This window comes from Cervus elaphus, chromosome 5, assembly GCF_910594005.1.
Source record: "Cervus elaphus chromosome 5, mCerEla1.1, whole genome shotgun sequence".
Lineage (NCBI taxonomy): Eukaryota > Metazoa > Chordata > Mammalia > Artiodactyla > Cervidae > Cervus > Cervus elaphus.
In genome coordinates this window covers 28,677,918-28,697,219 of record NC_057819.1, presented here as the reverse complement: position 1 = coordinate 28,697,219, position 19,302 = coordinate 28,677,918, and the positions used below count along the sequence as shown (strand labels likewise).

The 19,302-nt window shown below is 37.9% G+C and overlaps 1 protein-coding gene across 4 annotated transcripts in view; it reads right to left on the bottom strand.

Moving 5' to 3' along the window:
• Positions 1-19,302, bottom strand: part of GUCY1B1 (guanylate cyclase 1 soluble subunit beta 1) — a 52,373-nt gene that overhangs the window by 11,263 nt on the left and 21,808 nt on the right. For all 4 annotated transcript variants that reach the window (XM_043902271.1, XM_043902275.1, XM_043902273.1 and 1 more), the window contains 4 exons: positions 6,435-6,632; positions 2,322-2,552; positions 1,753-1,869; positions 893-1,026 (listed from right to left, as the gene is read on the bottom strand). In XM_043902271.1, the coding sequence (XP_043758206.1) occupies positions 893-1,026; positions 1,753-1,869; positions 2,322-2,552; positions 6,435-6,632 (680 nt within the window). The remainder of the gene's footprint in view (positions 1-892; positions 1,027-1,752; positions 1,870-2,321; positions 2,553-6,434; positions 6,633-19,302) is intronic.

Here is a 19,302-nt window from a genome sequence, read left to right as displayed (position 1 = left end):
TTATATTATTTTATATTATATTAATATATCAATAATTATTAAAATTTTAATAATTTTAAAGAAGGCTGTTACAAAATCCATTAAATTTTTCAGAAATTTTGAAACAATATTTTCAAGTGAAACGTGATCATTTGGACTTTAAATTTTTAATCAATAGCCCTGCAAAACATGCTTTGTCAACTGTTACTAAATAATATGCATACATTTTGGCTATACAAATTAAAAACGTACAAAATATCACCTAACAACAAGTTTTGTAATTATCTATTTCTACTGTTCTAACATAAATTTAAACACACATTACTTACTCTGAATTCCCATACATCTTTTAGAAAAGTGCTTTGTCAACCTGTAAAAATGCCAGCCTACAGTTGTACTTCCCTCTGATGTTTACTGTGTCACAAAATTCAGATAAATTTTAACTTAATACTGCACTGTGCATAGTATATCTCAGTTAAAGTAGAAAAATGTTTTTAACATAAAATAGTTTAAATCCAGAAATCATTAGAAAAGTAATTTCTTGGTGCCAAATACACCTGTGTATTTACGCCATCGTATTATTAATAAATGCTTTGTAGACTCATTTTCTCCATGATGACTCTCTGGAAGGTACAAAACTACAGAATTAGCTAACTTCAGATTACATATCCACTGACCTAAAGGCATAAACACCCAACAGATTGATTAAGATGTGGCAAATAAAAGAGAATACATGATTTCTTCTGAGTTATTATGTAAGTTCAACGAAATTATCCTTGTTATAGAGAGATGTATAAGAAGAGTTGTAAAATCTAAGTATACTTTGTAAAAACAATTGAATAAAATGTTACTGATTTCCTTTTAGCAAAAGATGGGTGCGTATATCCATCATAATTCATCCAAAAGTGATTACCTTGGTGAGCACAGGAAGAGTATGCTGTCTGCTTCAGGCAAGTAGATCATCTGACCCTTGAGCCGTAAGCAGCTGATTTCAGTGCCCGTCAGCTCATCTTCACACTCTGATTTCTCTACATCCAACAGCCCTTCCTAGAAAAGGCAAGACCCAACAGTCAACATGAGCATCCCTCCCAAGAAGGGCACAGGGACCTCATTCCCACCAAACCATAAGGGAGAACAGGGACCCAGGCAGAACAGAAGAGGCCTTTCACCAGAGTCTGCCAGGTAACAGCCAGACAGCCTGACATCACTGCAGAAATGCAAACTGAACCCAGGAAGACAGGAGCTGAGCTACTCTGACATCCTTGCGGAAAGCCTCTGTGACTCTCATTTCTGATTTTCCACAGAGCAGACGGTAAAGAATCCGCCTGCAATGTGGGAGACCTGGGTTCGATCCCTGGGTTAGGAAGATCCCCTAGAGAAGGACATGGCGACCCACTCCAGTATTCTCGCCTGATAAGTCCCATGGACAGAGGAGCCCGGCAGGCTACTGTCCATGGGGTCACAAACAGCTGGACCTCACTGAGCAACTAAGCATGACTGGTTCACGCACGTGTGACTGGCCCATCCAGGCAAGGCATTTTCAAAATTCACTTCTGTTCATTTAATCCGTGAATAGAATTCCACTGCTCCTCAGACAACCCCCAATTTAGCACCATTGCTTTTGAAACAGGACTCCCTTCAGGGTCTGGTTTTGCTCTCTCTACACCTTCTGAATCTCACAGAATGTTTTCATAGCTAATTATCCCTGTGGAACACTTCTAATCTGTAACAGACCTTACTCCCTCACATTGAGTGAAATAACATCTTGATTACCTTGCTTCTCAACACGAAGACTGTATTGATGTGTGAGAGGATTCCATGGAAACTGATGTCAATGTGAGGACGGACCAGGGAGAAGACAGACAAGAGACTGCAGTTCCCAGGCTGGAGCTAAAATGCAGATGAAAAGAAAAGGGCACTTAATTAGCACTTTGGTGTATTTTAAATTCCTTTCTTTTGCCTAAAAGTGTCAATGGTTGATTTTGAACATTATTTTCAGACAGCAGATAAACAGTGACTATTTGCTCAATGATGAATAAATTAAGTGAAAGCTGATCATTACTGGAAAGTCATTTTCTCATGAAAACAAGTCCACTATTCCTGCAAAATTCTCCCATTGCTCTTGTGATTAAAAAAGGAAAAAAAAAAAAAGCAGCTGTCCTAGGCCAAGTTGCAGTATGCTCAAACATACTGAGTTTACGGTTATATGACTTCTGTGATGTACCAAGTGCTCCATGTTCCCTGACAGATAAACAAAGGTTAAGTGAACGAGTGGCCACGTGAAACAGTAGCATTTCTGTGGCCTTTCATCTCAGGCTCCCAGGGAATGTAATGTCCTTTACCTGGGGAAGGACTCTGTAGATGGCGTTGCCACACTGAGTGACCACAAGATCCCTGTCGAATATGATGTGAAAGGGAAAGGCTTTGCAGAACGTATACGGGCTGATGCGTGATTCCTGGGTACCATTTTCTTCAAATCTGTCAAGATCTTCATAAAAATCCTCTTCTTTTGACTCTTTTTCTTCAATCAAAAATTGAGTATGATCACATTCTTCATTTCTTTGTTGAATAACCTGGATGCCAAAGAGGTAAATGGTGTTAACTGTCTGGCATTTCCATTTGGTTACAATATTTAAATACCTAAGAAATTGGTCATGAGAACCGCATTTAGAAGGTTAATTTTAAAAATTTAAAATATGCAAATACTATATATGCCTAATATAGAAAACTATTTTTGGATACTGATTTAGGAAATTTGAAGACAATAATTATTCACAGTAAAACTGCAAATGTGGTACGAGTCCCTTAGTAGTTCATGCAGCCCCTTTGGTAGAATCTGGAGCAAAGCACCCCCTGTCCCCATAGGCTCAGCACCCCCTCAAGCCAGGCACACATGTACGGTAAACGACCTATACATCAGACAGAGCAGTGCTGTTTAATATGATAAAAAATGCTGTGTAGAAACAGAGGAAAATTAAATGACAGAAGCACATATCTTAAAATATATGTGATGTCTTTTTTATCTATCACTGGCAAGTATATAAAACTGCAATGCCATATTAGGTAGGAACAGAAAAAAAGAGTCATTTCATACACCACTAATGGAAGGGTATTTTGATTAATATTTCTGAAGGATAGATTGACAATATGCATAAAAATCCCCCTCCCCAAATTATATTCTTTGATTTAATTCCAAATCTAGAAGCTTATTCTATGGGAGTAATCCTGATTATGAGCGAAACTCTCTAATTTAAAAAATAACTACATTTCTAAATATTATTCACAAGCATGCTTAAGGTATAAAAAAGATTTTTTCTTTTGAGTTTAAGAAACTGCAACCAACATGTCCTCTTAAAAAGGAAAAAACATATCTCAAGTTGCAGCCAGATCAAAATGGGAGGCAGTTGGGAGAGTATTTCTTCAGTTGCAGCTAAATAAGGGAAGCACTGCTCTTTTCCCCCTTTTTCCTTAGTTCACTGCACCAAACTCAGTCACTGAGGAACAAATAGCAATTAATATGGACACTTGTATATATATTTCCACATATTATTTCATGGTGAAATCAGTGTAGTACTATTAAAACTGCCACACCAATCTACACTGGTTAAAGATCAGTATTCTCATTTATAATGGGAAAATTTTGCCCCAAGAAAACTCATTCCCTAAAGTCTCCAAAGCAACACAAAGCAATCTAAAAATTTTGATGTTTTGCTCTTTCCATTTCAGCTAGAAGAACTGAACTATATGCAAGCCAAGTTTACGAATTCCTCAATTCTACTCTTCTGCTTTGCTTAAATCTGCAAAATAGCTTTTCTGATTATATTTGTAACCTATCCTTCATTTATCACTTCATGACATGGTCTACTATTTCTTAAGTAGTTAAATTATCTGGTAGCTCCAGACTTATGAGACTTACAGACTTAAGCATACCTCAGGATGGTGGATGAACCTAGAACCTATTATACCGAGTGAAATGAGTCAGAAAGAGAAAGATAAATACCATATTCTAACACGTATATACGGAATTTAGAAAAATGGTACTGAAGAATTTATTTACAGGGCAGCAATGGAGAAACAGACATAAAGAATAGACTTATGGACATGGGGAGAGGGGAAGAGAGGGTGAGCTATATGGAAAGAGTAACATGGAGACTTACATTACCATACATAAAATAGATAGCCAAGGGGAATTTGCTCTCTGGCTCAGGAAACTCAAAGAGGGACTCTGTATCAACCTAGAGGAGTGGGATGGGGAGGGAGATGGGAAGGAGCTTCAAAAGGGAGGGGATATATGTATACCTATGGCTGATTCATGTTGAGGTCTGACAGAAAACAGCAAAATTTTGTAAAGCAATTATCCTTCAATAAAAAATAAACTAATTAAAAGAGGAATACCTCAGGAAATTAAAACACTGCCCTTGAAAAAACTAAATACACCAAATATAAATACCCAATACAAATATTTCAGACATCCATTTTGGAGTACTGGAATCAATGAACAGCCCATATTATATAAAGTGTCTATAAGTGATTACCACAACTAAGTAAAAACTTGAATTGTATATATAGAAGTGCTACTGCTATCAACCTCCCAAGCAAAGACTCTAATCACCATGGCAACTGCACTTTCCAAGTGTGCCCCAGTTAATGTTTCTTTCCTGAAGTTTCTGTGTACCTGCTTCTTGCTCAGCTTGGCTAAGTAATTAACAAACCAAGAGCAGACCAGTGTTACAACCCCCTTGACACAGGCTCCCTCACTCGAGATGAGGTGTTAGTTTGGTGTTAGAATCCAAAGTTGGAAATGAAAGGCATATTGAATTTTAATTGATTTCCAGTGAGATTCCTAATCATGGATGAATTTCAATCCTTTACCTAAGTTTTTAATTTTTCAATGTCTCTGGATTTGATAACATCATGTTCCATGTTTCCCACTTTCTAGTAGTAGAAAAACAAAGAATGCACCTGGGGAATCATGTCAGAACTAACAGAAACTCCAGAAAAGAAAAAAAGAAACTGAAATGTAATGCAGTGTTACTAGATTAAATAAGCAGGATGCTTTCCTAATATAATCAACCTAAATGCTACAAGTTTTATTTGTGTAATACTATACTTAAAGTTTGGGCTTCCCACATATGTTAGAATGTAACTGTATATGTGAGAAAGTACACTGCCTATTAGACTTTCCATAAAGAAAGAATGACAGTTAAAAAAAAAAGGTAAGGAAGCTAGAAGAAAGTAGCTGGATTTACTGCATAATGTGCAACAGCCAGTATTATCTTGAACTAATGTACACACGTCTATGAAAATACTCTAGAGTAAGCATAGGAAGGATGGCTAGGATTCCAGGAGGTCCTTTTGTGAATAAACACAACCAGAGCAGAGGCTTTAAATTGTCAAAGTGTGATGGGGAGCCTTTACTAAGTAAAAGTCAAGAGAAAGTTAAGAATCAGTCTCAGTGATTTATTCATGCCACTTCTTGCCATCATTTTGAAACTGTCAGACTGTTCAGAAAGTGAACCTGAAGCCTCTATAGGAGATGGAGTCGCATTTGTGTCTGGTGAGACCACCTCCGCAGAAGAACATGACATTTCTCTAAAAAGCAAAAGGCTTGTAGGTTTTGCCTTTTTACTTTGTATTTATGTTTAAAGTTGCACTTGTTCACCTACCAGTGTTTATAAAATCCTATATTTGGGGTGTTTTTTCTATAATAAAATGTTATCATTTGTGAAAAAACTAAACAGTAATAGGGCACCCCTCTCCCCACTTTTGTCAAATTTAGGGCTACTAAAAAGTGGCTCTTGTGTTTAAATATGAAGACACACAAAACATAGCTGCCTGGGAGCAGCTCTCTAGGTCAGAAATATGGAAAAACAATGGTTCCTTTTACTGCACAGTTATTGTATCAATACCTTAAAATCATCACTCAAAACAGTGGGTATCATCAATAACAAAGCAAGTATGAGACCAGGCTTTTAGAAAACAGTCTAATTTTTTTTTTAAAGCAAAACTTTCGGCTCACAAAACAAGATATTCTAGCCACATTTCAGGGATGGACCCCCCAAAAAAAATTCACAAAGAAGCCATGAACAGTGAAATAATACTTCATATTATTTTAGAATGTGTCCATGGGTTTTTGTATTTTGAAGGCCATGGCTAAGCCAGTCACAGATTCTCCTGCTTCCCAGCAAGTATGGCTCCCAGGAAATGCAAATTAAATTTCCCATTGCCTTAAGTAATGTATAAATGGAAAGAAAAATCTGCTCCCACAAGGAAAACTCTCCTGTATAATGCATTCCAAGGCCAAGCATAGAAGATCGCCAGTGCCACCACTGTATGGCCGATCTATACCTCTGCTGAGGTCCACTAACAGCGATGTCCAAGGGTAAACTGGGAGCCTTGCTAACACTCCAAATATGTCACCCGCATTCAGAGGAGCCCCCGTTACTGCCCATTACCTTCATGTCTATCTCGGTGCCATGTATCTGCTGAGCTACTGTCTTGATGATTCCGATGACAATATCCTGCAGCCCTTCTCTCTCTGAGTAGTAGTGCAGGATGAGTCCTTTGCCCTTCTCCGCATCGGTGCAGCGGAAGGAAGGTGCCCGCATGCCTGGGTAGATGGTAGCAAGGTGGTCATGCAGAGCATCAAGGTTCTGCAGGGAAGAGGAAACGGTGATGAGTAAATCCTGCTTCTGCGCGGCAGTCACTCTCAGGAGAGAAGGCTGAGAGAGCAGACTCAGAGTTGAGTCTGGGGGCAGACAGACGGGTCACATGAACGCTCCCAGGGCACACCCTTCCCTGGATGCATCCTGACAAGGCCAGAACCCAGAGAGCCTGAAACTAAGGTAATGCAATTAAGAAAAGCATCTGTGTGAATGAATGAAGAAGGTAGGGTAATACGTACAATGGAATATACTCAGCCTTTGTAGCAACATGGACGGACATAGAGATGGTCCGACTAACTGAAGGAAGATAGAAAGACAAATATGTGATTTCACTTAAATGTGGAATCCAATCTGTGTCACAAACTAACTTATCTACGAAACAAAAACAGACATAGAGACATAGAGGACAGACCTAGAGAACAGATTCGTGGTTAATAAGGGGGAAGTGAGTGGGGGAGAGATGAATTGGGAATTTGGGATTAGCAGATGCAAATTATTATATACAGAATGGATAACCAACAAAGTCCTACTATATAATAGCACAGGGAACTATGTTCAATATCTTGTGATAAACCATAATGAAAAAGAATATATATGTATAACAGAATCACTTTACTGTACAGCAGAAATTAACACATTGCAAATCAACTATACTTCACTAAAGTAGACTTTAAAAAAGGAAAAACATTTGATTGTTACAGTAGAAATATTTTAAGGAAGGGTAAACAAACAAGGGGGATATAAAAGGATGCCTGAAGCAGAAAAAAGAAACACAGTTATGAGCTAAAGCAAAGAAATGCATATTTACAGGAGTTTGGGCAGCTGTATATTTACGTTATGATAAATAGTATGGAATTCCCAAAGTGATCACATATTACCATTTGCTTCTCTAACAATACTAAACCTTAGCTATTAATTCAAAAAACTGTATCAGAATTATAAGGATATGAAAATGTTAGTACATTCTTTTGTGAAATAATATTTTGGAAATTAAGTCAGTCTAATTTCTTCAGAGTTTCCAATCAAGGTACAGCCTCACAGCGAACCTGTGAAATTAAACCTTTCAGAACTGAAGTCTTGGAAAACTAATAAATTTGCAAATAAATATTTTCTGTTCTTATAGCTTTGTGATTAATTCAGAACATCCCAAATTCCCACTATCTAGTATCACCCTCTAATATTTAAAAAAAAAAAAAAACAGATTTGTTTAAAGATCACCAGAAGAAATGATGCAAACTATACTTTTGACTTGGCTTTTCAGCACATTCATAACTTGTTTGTGTGTGTGTGTGTGCTACACATATATAGCACACACACACACACACACACAGTGTAGCACAGTGTTGGAGTCATGGGGAAGGTCGCTTTAGAATCAAGCAGACTTGGATTTAAATCATGCCACTGTTCTCAGTCGTCATGTACAGATGTGAGTGTTGAACCATAAAGAAGGCCTAGTGCCAAAGAATTGATGCTTTTGAACTTTGGTACTGGAGAAGACTCTTGAGATTCCCTTGGACTGCAAGGAGATCAAACCAGTCAATCCTAAAGGAAATCAACCCTGAGCATTCCTTGGAAGGACTGACGCTGAAGCTGAAGCTCCAATACTTCAGCCACCTGATGCGAAGAGCTGACTCACTGGAAAAGACCCCAGTGCTGGGAAAGATTGAGGGCAGGAAGAGAAGGAAGCAACAGAGAATGAGATGGTTGGATGGCATCATCCAATCAATGGAGATGAGTTTGAGCAAACTCTGGGAGATGGTGAAGGACAGGGAAGCCTGGCGTGCTACAGTCCATTGAGTCACAGAGTTGGACGCGACTGAGCGACTGAACAAGTGTCATCTCATGATAATGTGGCCAATTTACCCAACTCTAAGACTTGATTTTCTCTGATAAAATAGAAATAACTAAAATGATGTATATAAAACATTAGCACATTCAGGTATAGTAGGCAAAATAATATTGGCCCAAAGATTTCCAGATCTAGTCTCTTTGAATACGTTACCTCATGTGGCAAAGTGGGGTTGGGAAGTTGGGAAGATTATCCTGGATTACCAGGGTGGACCCAGCCTAATTCCATGAGTGACTGAGTCTTAGATGCCAAGAATGTTTCCTGGTTACAAGGAGGGATGAAAACTGAGAAGGAAGCAGGATTTGAGGTGCAGGATACCCTGTGCAGGGCCTTGGGGGGTGGTCCTCTGGGGCCCTACTCAGACCCCAGTGACAGCCAGTAAGAAAACTGGTCCACGGGTCTATGTATGGTTACATGGTGCTGAATTCTGCCAACACCTGAATAAGCAAGGAAATGCCACCCCACCTCCCAGTCCTTCTGGTATCTACATTACAATCCAGGGAGACCCCTTTTAGACTCTCAACCTAGGAAACTATAGAATAATAAATCTGTGTTCCTTTAAGCACTTAGGCATGTGATAATTTGTTACTGTAACAATAAAAAAACTAATTCACCAATCAAATAGTAATCTGTCAACAACCGGTGGTTATTGCTAAAGAGAACGGGAAAAGCAAACGATCTCAGAATACCAAAGGCCTCAGGAGCACACCTGATACCCCAAAAGACTCCTCTCACCTCTGCAGGGGGCCAGTTCAGAGGGGAACATGGGGACAGGATTCTGTTCTGGGGTCTTTTTGACAGAAGGCAGCAAGCTGGACCTGCACTCAAAGTTCCCCCCTCGCCCGAGTTACGCTTGAAAATGATTTTTCAACAGAAATAAAATATCAAATTTTCAGATTTTCTCTTAAAAAGATGGAATAATTTTAAAATGAAAAGGCATTTAAAACTAGGATTAAATGCCAGAAATAAAGATAAAGAATATGTTTGGGAAAAATAATATCATTTCATATATATTTCACACGTAAGTATTACTCAGTATGCAGAGATTTCAAACTCATATTTAAATGGTTTGTAAATTTCGTAATAAGAGTTGATTTCAGTAAGAAATGTGATACTTAATTTAAGTACAATTTTGCAATAAAGATTTGTTATGGTGTTCTTGGGGATGTATCCCAGGTGGCACTAGTGGTAAAGAATCTGCCTGCCAATGCAGGAGACATAAGAGACTCAGGTTCGATCCCTGGGGTGTTAGATCCCCTGGAGGAGGGGGCATGGCAACCCACTGCAGTGTTCTTGCCTGGAGAATCCCATGGACAGAGGAGCCTGGTGGGCTACAGTCCATAGGTCACAAAGAGTCAGACGCAACTGCAGCGACTTAGCATGCACACATCCATGGTGTTCTTGGGGGAAAAAAGGAGGTGCTGGAGATGGGCTCAAATGAAGGATGGTTTGCATTCTGAACATCTCAAAGGGGCCAGTTTAGGGAAACAGGATCCAGCAAGGCATCAGAACGGAGGTGGAGCGAGTGTGGAACAAGATGACTCCATCAGGGCACTGCAGCCTGGCCCCCGCCACGTGCTCATGCCATCTACTCACTGTATGTGCATTGTACGTGCACCACACACCCACTGTATAAAGCACGTGCACGCATGTCTCGCAGGGTGTGCGGTGCAGGCGGGGGCAGGGTACAGAGCTGGACCAGATCCGCACGACGCAGACCCTGACTGTAAGCAGTTCATGGTTTAAATCACCCAACAACGTTCAGAGTGGCTTTGGGTGCATGAAAGGGAGCAACACCTCAGGGTGAAGCCGGGGCCAAAGACGCAGAGCATAGGTGAGAGCTGAGGCCTCAGAGACTGGCATTCTGACTCAGATAAACATCTTGTCTCCTCAACTGGTGACCCTGGTTTCTTTTTGAAATGCATTCACGCTTAGTGCTAAGATCTTGTTTTCTTCTCTCAATTTACACCTCTTCTAATTAAGCCAGGCCAATTCTTAACTCAAATAGCAAGTGGTCCTGACTCCAGAGGCTGCTGTTGCCATGGGAAAGGAACTCGACGTGGCAGGCTCTGAGGATGGTCAGTTTACAGAAGCCTCAAGCCACTTGGTAAGTAACACGGCGGGTTTTCCTATGACAAGTTCTTCCCCTGGGAATCCTTTCCTGGGAAGGGAAGACGTGAGGCCTGCTCTTCATAACCCTGCCAGACCCCTCACTGCTCTGCTGATGCTGCAGAAAATGCTGTCAGAGAAAATCTGGTGAGAAAGGAAATCACCAGAAGGGTTTTATACATATCTCTGTTTCCCACAAAGTCAAAATTCAGCTTGTTGCTGCTAAATTAAGCTGTTGCTCTTGTTCCTTAAGAAATTTCCTAATGTAGTCAGGCCCAACTACTGGATTGTGACTCATTTTACAGAAAAAAAAATTTTTAATGAGTCAAACACTAACTTGAAATATACATTTTAATTCTTTTCTACTTTTTCTTCTATGAAATATTCAAATACAGTGTATCTTAGGTCAGTATGCCCATATCATTTTCACACTTATCTATTTTCATCTTCTGTCATATACTATGTGCACATTTATATGTGCAGCTAAGCAGACGGCAGGAGGTGGTAACCATGGTACCATTTACTTTCTCTGCATCACTGATGCTAAAGAAAGTGAGAGATGGACCAGAACAGCCCAGAACTCAGGTCAGGAGCCACGTAGGGACAGGCACTGCTCCCTAAATGTGGAGCCATTTTAATTTAAATAATTTAATTACATAAAGCCTTTTTAATTTAACACTTACTTTAAATAAAGTTATTGATGGTACTGAGGTATTAATAATAAAACATTGCTTAAATTTATCAATTCAAAGCAAGTGGGAAACCAAAACGCACGAAGTCAAATGTTAATCTTTTAAGTCTTTGTGGTAACCAATTCTCCAGAGACTGACTGTTTTGTTGAATTTGCTCTTAATTAAATGGACAACTAAAGTGCTTTCTTGGAGCATAAAAGATTTAACACCACTTAATGTAATATTGATTTTCTTTAGATAGTATCTAACCATAAAAATACTCTTGGGATTTCTTTAGTTACAGCTTCCCTTTCGGAGTTTTAATCTCTCAAAATTAAAGCTATTACCACTGCCTGTCTATTATGAAAAAAAGAATTCATGATTAAAAATTAAATTATTTCCAACTGAATACATTAGTATTGCCAAAAATGTGCTTTCTTCACAGACTCCAATTGTTTGCAGCAACCTCAAAAGTCACAGAAAAGACACTCAAAAGAGCCAAGAGAAAACCTTGTCTGTCTACACTTTATAATACCATCCATACAAAGCTAATTATTCATCCACATGGTTGTAGCAATATATTCTGAAGAACAAGAGTTCACATTGGAACTGGTATTCTTTAATTTCTAAATATACCCATGGAGGTGGGTATACAAAGAAAAGAGCTGAATGGCAACACATGTATTTCAGCACAAGTAGATTCCCAGGAAACAGTAAAGCCAACCTCAAATATGCTTTCACATCATTCTTCTTAGCTTATGACACTAGAAAACAGGAAGGGAATAAAGAGGAGTTTTGTTCATCTATTTTGCCTCAATATATTAAAAGACTGGTCTGAGGTTTTCATTCCATTTCTCTTAATGTTCTGATATCATTTTACCATTTTTTCTACATGCAAGATGAAAGAACTGTTTCTCAGGAATTCTGCTACTCTAAGTCTCCTAGCTTTGTCATTTACAGAGGAAAAACCAATGCTAGCATCCTAGGAAACAAGTTCTACATTTAGTACACACCACAGATTTAGGACACAAAAGAGATTTACTAGTCCTTTGACAAATACTCCAAAGATTCATATTTTTAAAGATTTTGGAATGTTTCAAAATAAACGCAAATTTTCTCTTTCTAATATGGCAAACAAGCTTTATATATATGTGTGTGTGTGTATATATATACACACATATATAAGTACAGAGGAAAAGTTTCTGAGAATTAAATACATCATTCCCCTGCTTCCAGGGTATCTAATTAAAAATTCCTAAATGATGCACATAAACAAGTGTAGTAAGGCCTTGCCTTAAAAGTTTTGAGAAAGAGATTTTTCAGTCTTCAGAAACCTTTAGGACTTCCCTGGTGGTCCAGGGGTTAAGAATCCACCTGCTAATGCAGGAGAGAGGGTTCAATTCCTGTTCCGGGAAGATTCCACTTGCAACTAAGCCCGTGAGCCACAGCTACTGAAGCCCACGAGCCCTGTAGAGGCTGTGTTGTGTGGCAAGAGAAGCCACTGCAATGAGAAGCCCACCACCGCAACAAAAGAGTAGCCCCTGCTTGCCACAACTAGAAAAAGCCATTGCAGTAACAGCCAGAGATAAAAATAAATAAGTAAACAATTTTTTTTAAAGAATCCTTATTCTAAGGAGGTCCCTTAGGGGTGATTAGGCTCAGCCTAGCGCTTAGGATTCCAGGCTTTAACTGCTGTGGCCCCAGGTTGAATCCCTGGACAGGAAACAGATCCACAAGCCAAGCAGCACAGCCCCTCCCAAAATTAATCAATTTTTAAAAATGAATCTTTATTCTAGTGGATGGAGAGAAGGGAGCCATCTGTGTTATTTGAGAGCATTACTGAAGTTTATACCAGGAAAAAGCATTAAACATCAATCATTGCAAATCTCTCTGCACTTAAGGAAAGGAATGTGGCACAGTATTTCCTTTCTTTTGATTCCTCACACTTCTGAAAAGCAAGACCAACAAGTATTTACTTGTGAGAGTCATGTAATTTGAAAATCATTCTTTAAGTTTTTAAGAAAGATGTCATGTCAGAATTTTAATGTGAAAAACTGAAACAAGCAGGACCTAGGTAAAGCAGAAACTCACCCCCACATAGTGGGAAACGCCAAGGTCAGGGTGTGAGTCGTATGAGGTCAGAACAAGAGTCAAAGTTTAATGATACTTTTGTCTTTTCTGCTTCAAGCAACTCCTTGAGAAGTAGCTTTCCAACTGAAAAGATACAGGGACTCTTTTCTAAAATAAATAATGTAAAGGTGGCACCAGTGGTAAAGAATTCACCTGCCAGTACCGGAGATACAAGAGTCGCAGGTTTGATCCCTGGGTCGGGAAGATCCCCTCGAGGAGGGCAAGGCAACCCACTCCAGTATTCATGCCGGGAAAATTCCATGGGGCATGGTGGGCTACAGTCCGTGGGTTCACAGAGTCTGACATGACTGAATCAATTTAGCATAAGGATTTATTTAAAAAGAAATTATACTTGAGTCACTAAAATTATTTAAATGGTATTTTTAAAATTACCTATTATTACCATCATCTCAAGAGAAATTGTAATTAAAGAAAAAACTGAAAATAGTCATAAAATTACCTGTGTAAACCATTTCACATTATACTGCTTTTAAATTCATGTTTTAAAAAAAAATTCGTTTATTTTCATTTGACTGGATTTTGCAAAACTGTGAAAATATATACATTATTCAAAGAAAAATTCTTAAAATTCTAAAATATTATCTTCCTTTAAAAATTCTAACTTATCAAATTTTAAAATTTCATGTGCCAACTAAGGAATGTCACTTGCCACCATGTTCTATAAGAATTTAGTCCCTGAGCCCTATAGCTGCTGACCTTCAATACACCAGGAAAGAAGTCAGGGTGAGGATGAAGAATGAGGGGAACTGCTAGAACAGGCCCTCAGATATTTTCAGGAGAAAATTTTCATGAACCTGGCTTCTTGCATCTTCCACACTTAGAGAAGCACCAAAAACATTAACTATGATACCTGCTCTTTGTGACCAGCAGCAGCTTTGTACGGAGATGTGTGCTTGACTGCACGCCCCTCTCTGCCAACACCCCACACACACTGACCTCCACCCTCATGTTTTTGGGATAGTTTCTCAGAGGCTCCTGAAATGCTGTCTCCCCAGCCATAGTCCTCAGTAAGACACCAATTAAACTCAACTTGTGGCTCTCACATTGTGCATTTTCTTCAAGTAGATACAGATTACAGAAATTGGCATTTGGATGTTGAGAAAAGTTCCTTTTGAAATTCAAAAGTTAAAAATAAAATGAATGGTGCATTTTTTTCTAAAAAATATTATAAATAATTTAGGGAAGTATTAGAATTTCACAGCTGTTCAGGAAAAAACCTCAGCTTTCCCAAAATAACACTTTGCACAAACATTTAAGAATTTTAGATGGGCCATCAATTCCAGATTGCTCCTGGCAGGCTGGCCAAATTACAGTGTTTTCTGTTAGAAGCCAAAACCTAGAGCCAACACAGATTTAAGGAAATCCCATTACAGGCTGAACACAGGCCCTGGCAGAAGACTCTGACATATATGAACTGGGAGAGTGAGTGAAACAGCCCCCCAAACCCACAGTAAAAGTGGAAGAAACTGAGGTTTCCAGCTAATGATTAGATAGTATTTGCTTGCTTTTCTACTGAGATTCCTATTTCTATTTAAGCAGGTTCATAATTTAAATCCTAACTGGCCTCTAAGATTATATATGACTCCTTTATTTTTCAGTAGTCAACCTGACAGCTTTCCACGCTCATCTAGGCTTCATTTTATATCTGTAAAATTACTAGGGAGGTAAAGAATATATTACATGATAATAACATAACACCACTGAAAGTGGATCAGTAGCCCTGATATGAACTGACTCATAGATTCCAGTCCCAGAGACCATATGCAATCTTATCTTTTCAAACCCAGATTAATCAAAGCTCAACTTCTCTCTAAATATGTGTACATATGTACATATACCTACTAACACAGACACAAAAAACAAAGGGGAAAATAGCACACAGAATACTGTTCCAATTATCTATGTATCAAAGCACCTCAGACTTATTAGCTTAACACAATGATATCATTCTCATGTTTTTGTGGGTTATCTGGACTGAGTGGGAAGGTTTCAGAGTGGGGTGACATGGAAGTTTGCCATGGAGTCACCATAATGCTCCACCAGGCTGATTCCCAGGATGGGTCACCCAGACACACGAGGGCTCAGTCAGCAGCGCCGCTGCTGTGGTTGAAGCATCTCATCTCATGGTGGGTACCTCCAGGGAACATCCCAAGAGCAAGTGCTTCAAGATACTCACGAAAATTTGAAGAGTTCTTATGAACTAGCCTAGGAAGTATTAAGAATGTTTCTTCTGCTACACTCTTCTGATCAAATAATCACTAAAGTCACCCCAGATCCAAGGGATGGGAGCTCTACCTTGTCATGGGGGACATGGGGGAGCTCTAACTTGTCATGGGGGAGAAGTACAATCATATTGCAGCAATTTTTGGAAAAGACAACCTGCAATAATGCAATAGGATATCAAAAGTCAAGGTGAACGTGATTAGGGTGGAATACCATCAGACTGGACATTTCTTACCAGCAGTTTTATTGAGCTTTCAAATCTGATATATTTTCTGCACTATTTTAATCAATACACTAGAACTTTCACATAGAAATTTACTACAGCAGCAACAAGAAACCACATTTTATTCCTAATTCAAGAATAAGAAAGTGGCAAAATAGAGAAAAAAATTCTTGTGAAATACAGTCTAACCTTTAAGACAAGAAATCCAGGAAAAAATCTATAAAATTCAAAAATCTAAATCAAAATGTCTTCTTACTTTTGTTTATCTTTTTATAATAAATCATATTTCTGGTTATTAAGTTAGAAAAAGGATAATAATTAATTGCAAGGATTATCTACTTTTATAAGCAGTCCACAAACTGATGGTCTCACAGACATTTAGGAAAAATCAATTCCAAATTGTGTAATGTCTAGAGAAGAGTAATTTTCTAAAAAGCTTCCTTTAAAAATGTTTCTTATATTTTATTACTTTACCTACTTAGAATTTTTAGCTATTTTTTGTGAAAGTCTTGAGGTAGATTAAAAATAGACATGATGTAAAAATTCTTAAATTGACTTTGAAAACACAGGGAGATTGGGTAAACAGAACCAGGAATTTTATATTGGCAGCAAAACCTTTCAAAGGAGAATTGTCCATTATTTAAGCTGTTTAAATTGTCAAATTGTTTAAATACACCAATCAAAGGAAATGACAAAAGCTAAGTGAGAAACAAATATTTTTCTGGAACTGAACTACAGATACTATCTACACAGCATATCCTTGATTATAAAATTTTTATAAAGGAATGGCATTATTAACCAGATAAAATAACCTATTAGTGGCCAAATAAAAAAAATATATATATATATAACTCAGAATTAACTAATTCTATCATTCAAAGACTATTGATCGCCTGCTATATACTGTGCCTGGTACTCAGAAAACACAAAAATTATTTCGAGAAAAGCAAAAGATATGTATTTTAATACAGTAATTCTTAATAATGTATCCAACTGAGAGGCTGGGACAACCCCAAGGAAGTACCCCTCAGAAGGATGCAAGTGAACAGAGGTGCCTGGCCCAAGGCATGGCCAGTGGCTTCCCATGTTGGAATTTCAGTAGCTATTTTATTGCTACCTGAGAGCTTCAGATGGAAATGTCAGGGTAAACATTTTGAAAATTTCAATAGATATAAGTAATGTTAGTTGCATATTTATTAATAAACAGTAATTTGCTATGTCCATATGAAAAGGAAATTGGTCTAGAGCATGTCTACTCTTCTATATTTCAATCTATAATGAATTTCTTAGTAAAGTTATATAGTCTCACTCAAAATGAATTTTTTTTTACCCTTAATAGAATTAATCTTGAGCTTTTGGGGTATATGCTTCCTATTTTTGTATAAACAGCAACTATTCATTTTTAAAATATGTTTTTTCATTCCCAGATAGTATCTGTGATGATACTATCATTAAGGGACTACACACAACCCCCAGCCTCATGGGATTTACATTGCAGTCCCAAACAGGAAATGATCTACAGTGAGAACTCCTGTGGGTAGGGAGATACACACACTATGAAAACGTGAGAAATGTCAATTCCCTGACTCCAACAGGGTAGAGGCTTAACAGAGGAGTGGAACCTTCCCGGAAGAAGTAATCTGACCAGCAGAAGGAAGAAGGTCAATCCAGGTGAAAAGGAGCAGGAAGACTGTCCAGACAAATGGAAGAGCAGGTGCAAAAGCTCAGAAGATGGAGAAAGCTAGTTAGAAAAAAATATAGTCTGAAAGAAATTCTGTTTGACTGAGCTGCAGGAGAGAAAGAGAGGTAGATGGGGGTGTAAGTAGTTTCAATTATTTTAATTGCTTTTTACATTTCCAAGGAGCAACTGGGAATCACTGAAGGGTTTAAGCAAGTAAATGATGGAATGAGATATATTTGCTTTTAAGAAAAATCACTAGTTACAGAATGGCGAGGAGATGGAGTCATGCAGAGAGATGAGGAAACCTATGCATTCTGTAGAGAATAGTGGAATGTTCCACGTAAGGCTAGGGGAAATGAAGACAAGTGGTAGGATTCTGAAAAATTCAGTGTTTAGGAAACAGACTCTAAGGACTCAATGATTAGTTAAAGTCAAGTGTTGAAAGACTCAAAAAAATGTTTTAAATATCTTTAAAATAAGGCCCAGTTTATCCTACTCTTTTACAAAGGATTGATGTCTACCATAAAGAATGTTTTATTATTTTATGTAATGAAAAGTGTCAATTTTTATATGTGAACTAGAATCTTAAAAAACTTTATGAAAATCAGTTGCTTTATCTCATAGGCACTTTTTTTAAAAAGTCCATTTAATTTATTTGAAATTAGCCTACTCATACCATAAATACCTACTTTTCAGGAAAGCAATATGCTAATCCAACCAGTTTGCCATCAAGATATTCAATTTCAAAACCAGGAAGAAATTCAAATATAAACAATATTGATGAAAACTTTATAGTATTCTAACTTTACAGTTTCCTTAGTGTTCATACTTGCACCAAAAAAATAATAATAGTAATAAAATAAAATTGTGTGCAATTTTAAAACTGCCTATTGACTTTGATGAAAATGGACTCAGAACTATTTAAAACAATGTTGTCCAGTGAAAATAAAAGACTTAGGAGCCATTAAAGCAAGTCACAAACATCAGTCATATATGTTAAGTTTTCTAGTAGCCACATTTAAAAAAGGGAAAAGAACCAGGTGAAATTGATGTTTATGATACATTTTTATATAACTCAGTATTCCCAAGACGTTATCATTTTACCATGTAATCAATATGAAACAGGCCCGAGTTATCTGCATTCTCTTTGAAGCCCACTGTGCATTTTACCCTAGTCACATAGAGGCGAGTCTGCAGTCAGGACAGTTCTAGAACCAGGAGAAACCACCAGGAGTCTCCAGTCCTCAACTGAGCCACTGGACACTTAGCAGACAGTCACAATGAGTAAAGGTAAAAGTAAACTATTTGCATGATTGTTTTGTCAACACAGATGTGACCATTGAGAGAGAAAGATAAAATTAAGAGAAAGAAATTGCAACTGGAACTTAGTTGAGAAAGCGACCAGGAGTCAACAGAAATATTAAAAATGGGAATGCATTCTAACCCCCCAAATCTCAAAATATTTTTAAATCTCAAACTTTAATCCATGTAAAATAATTCATTTAAATACAGCCTGTTAAAGGTTAATTTAAGTATCTCCTGGCAGTGACTTCCTTTGGAAGTGGCAGTTTTTTTGGACACCAGTAGTTTGGTAAATCCATGGCAGAGACTGGAAACCGGTTTCCATCTTGATTTAATGCTGTTTTAAGTTTATAAGAAAAATGTCACTATGTAAACAACAGACATTTTGATTAAACACTCAAGTTCTTATTTTGGCTGTTAAATCAATAACGCAGCTGGACTGAAAGTCG